This window comes from Carassius auratus, chromosome 12 (genome assembly GCF_003368295.1).
Source record: "Carassius auratus strain Wakin chromosome 12, ASM336829v1, whole genome shotgun sequence".
Taxonomy (NCBI): domain Eukaryota; kingdom Metazoa; phylum Chordata; class Actinopteri; order Cypriniformes; family Cyprinidae; genus Carassius; species Carassius auratus.
In genome coordinates, this window is record NC_039254.1 from 6,801,005 (window position 1) to 6,810,363 (window position 9,359).

The 9,359-nt window shown below is 37.1% G+C and overlaps 2 protein-coding genes across 2 annotated transcripts; one reads left to right on the forward strand and one right to left on the reverse strand.

Moving 5' to 3' along the window:
* Positions 1 to 190: 190 nt before the first annotated feature.
* Positions 191 to 5,964, reverse strand: LOC113111641 (nuclear prelamin A recognition factor). The gene is made up of 12 exons (XM_026276597.1): positions 5,673 to 5,964; positions 5,098 to 5,185; positions 4,884 to 4,949; positions 4,571 to 4,708; positions 4,339 to 4,471; positions 4,015 to 4,149; positions 2,907 to 3,025; positions 2,695 to 2,824; positions 2,384 to 2,456; positions 2,080 to 2,217; positions 1,787 to 1,944; positions 191 to 760 (listed from the first exon to the last, which is right to left on the reverse strand). Coding segments are annotated over exons 1-12 (1,431 nt in total). The 5' UTR covers positions 5,675 to 5,964; the 3' UTR covers positions 191 to 509.
* Positions 5,965 to 6,621: 657 nt separating this feature from the next.
* LOC113111643 (cytochrome b-245 chaperone 1 homolog) lies at positions 6,622 to 9,163 on the forward strand. The gene is made up of 7 exons (XM_026276599.1): positions 6,622 to 6,807; positions 7,104 to 7,191; positions 7,297 to 7,338; positions 7,447 to 7,520; positions 7,600 to 7,696; positions 7,775 to 7,919; positions 8,418 to 9,163. The coding sequence occupies exons 2-7, from the start codon at positions 7,104 to 7,106 to the stop codon at positions 8,569 to 8,571; spliced, it is 600 nt and encodes a 199-aa protein (XP_026132384.1). The 5' UTR covers positions 6,622 to 6,807; the 3' UTR covers positions 8,572 to 9,163.
* The last annotated feature ends 196 nt before the right edge of the window (positions 9,164 to 9,359 follow it).

Sequence of the window (9,359 nt, forward strand, 5' to 3'; positions counted from 1 at the left end):
TTTTGGTAAAAGGTAGATCCTTATAACATGTTTGTGGGAGGAGCTGGTTTAAATAGCCTCAGCCAGCAAGGAGTCCCATTCTTTAATTCACTGTGCCAGTATGTATTAGTTTCACACTTTCAATGCCATCAATATTTCTTACAATCCGTATGAACAGGGTCCAGTAATTAATATCAATAATAACCAGAGATTTTTGCCTTGTTATTGTTATTTTAATAACACTTTTATGTGATGGCTGGTTGCCCAACCATGCATGACATCATTAGGTGTAATGTGAGTGAATGTTCCAGAAAACTAGTTAACGAATGCAAATTTTCGCATTAGTAAAGCAGAATCTGATTCACTGGAAAGAACAGGAGGCCTGTTTGGTCCTCTGTTCAACTTTTCTTTTACTGCATACACATTGCAGTCCGTGTGATCCCAAGATGGCATCAAACAGTCAGTCTTGATTGGTGCTTTTAATGCCAGATTTGGTTTCTGATATACGGTAACGCATCAGTGACTTCAGATCACCACTGAATATCAGAATTGAGTATCTGAGAGGGCGGCTGTGTGCTGTTCTTGTACTGAGTGTGGAGGCACTGCTGCGCATGTGGGGAGTCGTGGCCGTCCAGCCAGTCCTGGTAGAGGCGCTGGACCTCTGGGTTGGTGGCAGGTAGACGGACAGGTAAGCTGCTATAGTGCTCTTCCATTTGCTGGACCAATGTTCGGTCAGGACGACCTCCCTCTCCCTCAGCTTGTCCTCGTCCACTTAAACAGCCTGAAAGTCAAAAAGAAGAAATGTATTCATTTATGTTTTATCACCATGTCACCAACAATGGCTATATTGATGGCAACGTTCACAGTATCATTTCAATACATTTACATCATTTATAAATTACAAAAATTTTCTTAAGAGGCAAAGAAGAAACATTTATAAATGTACAAATCATTTATAATAGTTATATTTTTGAAAAATGTATCATTAACTTGATATTTGAGATTTAATATAACAAATGTATTCATATCTAATATTTAATGATGGCTTTTGAGCCATTTATTGCTTACAAAAAACTATTTAGCCACATAAATAATAGTGCAAAACAAGAAAAAACATTTACACTCACTTAAGTACAATTCATTATTTGTATTTTATAAATTACAGTGAATTACATTGGAAAATGTAATAAAATGGAAAAGTTATTTTAAAGTGTAATATTATAATATTACTGTTTTACTGTATTTTTGATCAACTGAAAGCAGCCTTGGTGAGCATTAGAGACTTCTTTAAAAACAGATAAAAACAATTATGACCCCAAATATTGACTATATTTCTATATTAACTGTATTCTAGGTCTCGCAAATTGAAAACACCCTGAAATTTCCAAGTTTTATGATAATGCAAACCCTATTATACTAATAATAATATGTTCAAGCTTATTTGTATAAATTACCTTTTAAAAGTTATTATAATTAATTTAATATTTGTAAAATTTATATGTAGCTGTTTTCAAAATAGTAATAATACATTTTTGAATAGCAAATCAGAATATTAGAATGATTTCCTAAGGATCACGTGACTGGAATAATAATAAATTCAGCTTTAAAGTCACAGGAAAAAATATATTTAAAAATATATTCAAATAGAAAACAGTTATTTTAAACAGTAAAAATTTTACTGTTTTTGCTGTACTTTTGGATCAAATGAACGCAGACTTGGTGAGCAGAAGAGACGTCTTTTTAAATAAAAGCTTCCGGTTGACGTCTTTTTTTGAAAAAGCTTCCAGATGAAAAAAGTATTGCACACCTCCAGGGCAGGAGAGCACCTCTACAAGCTGGTAAGGCACTTTCCCGTTTCTCATTCTGTGCACTAAAGTCTGAATGTTCCGGAAGCCATAAACTGCAGCAAACTGCAGCAGAGTCTCTCCATCACGCTCTAGCGCCACCTCCTGGAAGTCTCGATTCCTAGCAGAAACAAGACAGTGGTTTAGAAAATCAATGAAGGATAATAGTATGATTATTATTTAGCATGGACTACATATTCATATCTTGTAAATAATACAGATGATCAATTTACAGTCATCAAATACGGTTTCTCACCTGAGTGTCTTGTACACAATCTCTTGGACGTCTAGCCCAAACAGCTCTTTGGCTGCATGTTTGAAAATATGCTCCAGGAAGCCTTCGGATCCACGACCTTCATGTCTGGTCATATCTGGGTCAGCGGTCTCACCAAATCTAAAACAAACACACACACACACACATTTCAGGATTGTTTGCCTCTTATTTTCAACAGTATAACAGTTCGGCAAGACTCAAGATTGCCTTTTCTTTAATAGGATAAATGCAAAGACTTATAAATCGTTTATTCTAATTCCAATATAATGGTGTTAATTTAACTTACACATGATCCAAAGGAGCAGAGTCCACTTCCTCTACAGTAACTTTGCTTTGCTCCATTAAGTGGAGAATCTCTCCTAAACAAAAACCAGCCATTTAGTGTCATTTCAGGAGTACAAAGTTCACAAAAACACCCTTTATGAAACCTGTGCGACCTGTTTCTACACATTAACATACAATAGACCTTGATCATTTCCAAGAAGGAAAGACAGACAAGGCAAGTATTATATAAGGAGAAATAAATCTAATTTTACTTGTTTAATAATTGATCTGAAAAGGTAACAGAAGTAGCCCAGTATCTCCTCGCAGTCGTACCTGACGTAAGGACACAGTCGACATCTCTGGTCTCTAGGATGCTTTTGTAGAATTCCTCTCTTACAGCTTCAAGCTTCTTATCAAAGCAGGGAGCCACCACCACATGGAAAATCTGATCTGGGGTCAGCTTCTACAAAAGACAACACAGATTCAGTTCCTCATTCTGTCAGTATTAATAAGAGATGGACCAGTAAGCCCTAGACAGCTCTCACCTGTTGTCTGGCAAAAAAGTCTTTGACCAAGGAGCCCATGATCTGCTGAGGTGATTTGGCGGTGCAGATGTGTGGTGTGACCAGGCTCCCAAGAACACGCTCTGCATAACGAATCCATCCTGCACAAAAACACACACAGTTACACATTTAATCTCTGCATGTTTACTACATACAGCAACTTGTGACAATAGTAAGCAGTATTGACTACCATTTTATCTGACAACACTGAATTGATATTCTCATACCAGAAAGACTATTTGTTTTGCCTTTTTATTTTTACAAGTAATGTCATTTTTTATTTTACTATTTTTTGAGAAAAATACGTGACCAGCATTTAGAGCTATGACAAGGTGAAACAATTATTTTGACCAAAATGCAAGCTCTGACAATAACTCATAACTATGAACTAATCAAATCATGAAAATATTACTGTATCTTGAACCCGTTTATACAACTATTACTACCGTAATCAATTCATTGCGTCCAAGCTTAATAAAAGTGTTAATGTTGCATTTAAGCAAGCCACACCGGTTTCTGAGAACTCTCACTGAACCAAACATACTGTAAGTCACATTGGATAAACACATCTGGTTAGTGAGGAAATAATTATCATTCATGATAAAAATGAAATAATGGCCACTGAAAGTGAGGAAGTAAGTTGTTAAAAGGGCAAGAAGGGTGTGTAAGGCAGCTTACACTCATCTATCTCACAGCTGCAGAATGCTATGGCTATCTAACACAGTCCCACCCATTCACAGACGACCTACACTTACACACTGCACCACATTTGGCTCTTATCTACATTTAGAGACAAAATGTTTGAAAAGCACAAAGGCTTGAGGTTGACTCAAAGGTGCTGCTTATTTGTGCCACAAGACGATGTCAGTTGGCAACCACTTCACCTATAATTTTCAAGAGTTTTACAATGATATGAAGATCCAATCTTCTCTTGCATTCAAAGCTGAAAGCATAATCACATCAGCGGTCACAAATTAGCTTATAAAAATGCAATGCAGTGACTTACTTGCACATTGCCACTTTGATCCCTTTATATACAGTGCGTGTTAGAGATGTAAATGATTTCGGGTGGTTATCAGGGTGGTCTTACCTGGACAAGAGGATGTGAACATCGGCATGGCATTAGAATCATGATGTTTGCGACGGTAACGCTGAACAAACTCTTTCTGGCTTTCCAAAATGCTAAAACTTGCAGCTACTGTAGTGTCAAAGACATAATGTACCCCTGAAGAAAGAGACGAAAGAAGCCTTAATACAGCATGAAAGAAATACTGGAATAACACTTGTGTACAAATATTTAGGACAGTTTTTAGCTTAAGTCATATTGCACATGGCAGATGTTTACTATAGTATTTGATTAAGGATGTTGGCAAACTGACACTGACTTCAAAGCAAATGTGGCGTCCAGACGTACCCACTCTCTTCAGGAAGCCACAGAGTTTCTTTGCAGCTGCTGGAACATCCAGCTGAAATTTAATAGCAAAAAAAGGCAGCGACTGGGGACACACAGACACCACAAGAATTTTGTGCTTCGAAGTGTCACATTTCTGCAAATACAACAAAAATAACAACGTGAGATACATCCACGCCGACCATCTTTTCAAAGTCGTTTCAAAGCATTTATTTTTTGTCTTACACTACACTACCTTATTGAGGGCAAGCACATGGTTGATCTCTTCCAGATTTTGCTGAGAGATTCTCTGGCCTTCGTCCTCTGATACGCAGCCGTCACAGGACAGACACGCGCTCAACAACACCTGCTGAACTGAGGTAGACTCTTTCACCTGAGAAAAAGCATGTATCAGATTATCAACATCCACACGTCCAACACAAATTTGTTCATTCATCCTCCCCCAGACCAAACACAAACAAAACAACAGATGCAAACCACAGTTTATCAGATGAGTGCAACTCAATGAGTGTGTCTGACACTTATCATGAATAAAAAACGAGAAATACCTCTCCAGTGGCAACACCTTTCTCCTGTAGTGAGTTTATACCTTCCTCACTCTGTTTCTTGTTGCACTAAGAGTGGCATTGAGGGGGAAATAAACAGTGATTAGTAACTAGACTAGAAAAATCATGAGAACAGACTCTAATTCAGATAGAAACCAAAACTTGCATTTAGGTCAGACATAAATCAGTATTAAATTAAATTAAATTGATTTATTACCTGTTTAGTGCAATTCTCACACTTTTCTTTTTTCCGTCCAATACTGACTTCAGACATTGTATGAGGAGCTCCTGAAATGTTCAGTGCCCTGTGAAAAGATAATAAAACCTGTCAGCATTTCTGTACTTTCAGTATTTATAGAGCATTCTGGATGTTATATGACACCAAAAACACATATTAAACCTAAAGTGCTGGGTTAGAATTACAGAGTTAACGTTAGAGTTACAAAAACACCGTTATTAACCTCAAGCATTCACCCAAGCTCAAATTGAGGGGAAATGTGATAATTTCTAGGTTCCCATGATATACTCTTTTCAGTTTCACCTGATTACTGTTTTGAGGATATCAGAAGCTTTTGTACATAATCACGGGTTAAGCGGTTGGATTACATTGATTTCTCAACGTGATAGGGTAACGTAATAATAACATCATCAAAAGCTCTGAGGATTTCGATTTTCTTAGATAACCGTGACATTTACTTAACCACCTGTCCCATAACCTAACGTTACCGAGTGCCTGAGTGCTAAAATAAAGCACAAACTACAACCAAAAATAAAATAGGCCACCCAACTCACATAAAAATCACATGGAGCCCTTATTGTTCAGGGGGAAACTCAGGAGTCGAAGCAGCAGTAGGTCTTTACAACAAGGAACTTCTCTTAATGACAGTTGAAAGCGCGAGCTGGTCATCAGAAAACAGCGCACTGCGGTCATATAACACTGATGTTCATCCAGTCATCCGTTTCATAACTCTGACTAATCCGACTGGGACATATTTGCGATAGAAGGAGCTCTACTCGATTTGACTCCGGTGTATCCGACTCCGGTGTATCCGACTCCATTGTCCTTAAGCGATGTCCGAATCGTGAATTAACCGTCTTTTTGAGTCGGATCTTTTAAATGATTCCGTTGAATCGTTCTCGAGTCACCGACTCACTGAACCAAGCAGTTCTCTGTCAGACATGTCCGATTCATAAAGATTGAACATATCTGATTCATGATTAGGCGGATTAAACGCCATTGCCTTCCGTTGACGTTCGACTCAAATCATGGCTGCAACTTAATGAACTTGGACATAATACATGTACAATTACAATTTAATAGAAAATGTGCCACACCGGAATGTCATCAGGAGGGACTACGTGATAGCACGTATACGTCATGACGTAAAGATACCTCTGAAATATTGATTCGGTTCATAGAAGCGAACTGTTTGAAAGAACCGATTCGCGAGAATGACTCCTTGCCTGGATGGTCACGCATGCGTGAATCAGCAACAATGCTTGCCTTTACTGTAAAAACACATTTTAATCGTAAATAAGAATATTTTGACATATTTTAGTTATGCCATATATGACATTAAAACAAGGGTATTGCATAAATTACTAAAACGCTATTGGATTTATAGACATTTCAATCCAGCATAACGGGAATTATGGAGTTAGGAGTTCGCAATCGAGCAGAAAGGAGGCGTTATAATGTAAAGGGCGGGCTCCTTTAATAGATGCTGGCCAATCAGAACGGAAACCGCTGAGCGGAAGTCAACATCATTCGAAGGAGGGCTCGTGTGTGTTGTTGCGCGAGCTACACATTTTATTTCCTTAATCTGTTTCGCTCCAGATTTCTATTGCAAATTTCCAACATTTAGATTTGATCTATTTCGAAAATAATTATATTTAATTGTTTAGAAGAGGAACGCGATTTATTAAGGTAAGTAAGATGTCTGATGCTTTCACGTGCTGTCAGTTTATGGCAGGACATCTGTGGTCACATTAATGAGGGTGTTGTCCTTGTGCTATTTCAAGAGTATACGAAACTGCTCAGGTTTATTATGATTATATACCGTGTGCTGTTCATAAAACACGTGTGTGATATTAAAGGATGAGCTTTCCTTTGCTGGCAAGTATTCTGTCATATTATGATAAGTACAGGGTTGCTACACACATTACTGGAAATGTCCAAATAGATCTTTTAAGTGTTCCAAAACATTTGAAATGTATTTACAGATGGGGTATATGGTCGTAGAGAAGCACACATCTGATCTTCTCCATCTGAAGAGGTCTCCTGGGATCAGATCGTGGTCCCTCCTTGTTGGTATGAGATCATTTGTAAAGAGAGACATTGGTGACTAGAAGTGTGGAGTCTACCATGTGCAACATACCATATCTTTGAATGTCTTCCTACTTCCTCTTTTTACAGGTATTGCTTCAGTTGGACTGGCAGCAGCCTATTACAGCGCTGGTGAGAAATGTTTCCTCAATTTTGAAAAACCCTGGAAGTGAATGAAACAATAAGAGGAAGTGTTTTTGTCATCCGTGTTGCTCACTTTGCTTTGGTCTTTTGTTGTAGACAGCGTGTTATGGAAGATGTTCTATGTGACGGGCTGCTTTTTTGTGGCTCTACAGAATATGGAGGAATGGGAGGTGGGAGACATTTTACACACGCTGCATCTGTCGTGGATGTACTCCGCTGTCTTAACATTCTGTTTGGGTTTGTCTTTAGGAGGCAGTGTTTGATAAATCCAAGAACGAGATCGAATTAAAGACGTTTAGTCTCTATACCATGATATTGACTATGTGGAAAAGAGGGCACGAGAGAGGTGAGTTTTGTGTTATATGTTGCTATTTATTTTGCACTGTATGATTGCTCAACTGAAATGTTGTTTTCTCTGGCTCAGTGGTGTTAGATCTGCGGCACCTGCGGGACGTGAGTGTTCAGGAGGAGAGGGTGAGGTATTTGGGGAAGGGTTACCTGTTGGTGCTGCGTCTGGCGACAGGTTTCTCTCACCCTCTTACCCAAAGTGCCACGCTGGGCTCACGCAGGTATTTAAAGCTCAGTTTCCAGTCCTGTGATTGTGTAAAAAAAGAAGAAGAAGAAGAAGAAAAAATAAATTTCTCACCATTCATAATAATAATAATAATAATAATAATAATAATAATAATAAAAATTAAAATTGATCACTAAATCAGTATAACCTGTTAGCCTGGTTAAAATTATTTCAAATAAAGACTGGAGGATTGGCTGCTGAATAAATAACCATTTATAATATATAAAAATAGATAAGTTGTTTTAAATTGTAATGATAAATAGCAATATAACTAAAAAAAATTATTTACAAAAAACAACCCTTTTTTTATAATAAAATAAGCACTTTTCAGGCAGAGTACCCAAAGAAGCTTTACAACAGATAAAACTGTAAAAGCAATTTAATAAATTAATATCACCAAAGTATTTTTACGCCATTCATTTATTTTATTTTTTTGCAATGTGACTATTTGCTGGACAGTTAAGTATATTATTACCATTTTTCTTATATTCAGTGATGTGGAGGCACTGGCTGCACTTCTGAAGCGCTTCTTGGGTCTTGAAGAGTTACAGCGACGCTTGATGGCAGAAGATTATCCTGAGGATGACGACACTGAAGATCTGGGATTGGGCGATAGCAGTGATTCAAAAGATGAAGATGAACATTAAAAAACCTGGAAAATACACTTTACGTGAAGCCTTACATGAAACAACCAAACATTCCAGTCTTACAAACATCCTGATGACAATCTCAAAGCATTATCTCTTATTGTTGCATTGCATTTTCTCCAAAGAGGCATTACCAGATGACATTCAGTACTTTTGCACGATTTCTCTGTATACTTTGCTGCATGCATAAATAATTTGACAGTTTGTGAAATTCCTTTCTTTGGTCAGAGATCAGGTGGTCATGTGTTCTGATCTTCTATGCATGCCCATTCAGATCACACTGTGCCTTTATAGACTGCTTGAATGGTAAACCCTGAAGAGGTTTGCGATTTTCTTTTTCTTTTTTGTAAATATGTAAATATTACTTTGGATTCTACAACCCAAGTTTTTTCTTTTTTACATTATGAGACTCTTAAGCAAGAATAATAATATTAAACAGCAGCTGCTTAAAAATCAATCGTCTTCAAAGGGGATGTTTTTTTTTTTTATTGATGTGGCCAATTTTTATTAATTAACGACTATACTTTGTTACAGTTTTTACTTTTGTTTACAATAAAATGATTTGATAACATTGGTTCAAATTGGATTATCATACATGTTTAGCGTCACTTGGTTACATAATCATTAAATCTGTAGAACCAGAACATCTAATATTTGACCCCGGAGTACAAAATCAGACTTTGTGGTCTGGGTCAAAATTATCGATTTATTCTTTTATGTCAAAAATCATTAGGCTATTTAGTACATTTCCTACTAATATATCAAAATTGCATAAATATGCATTGCTA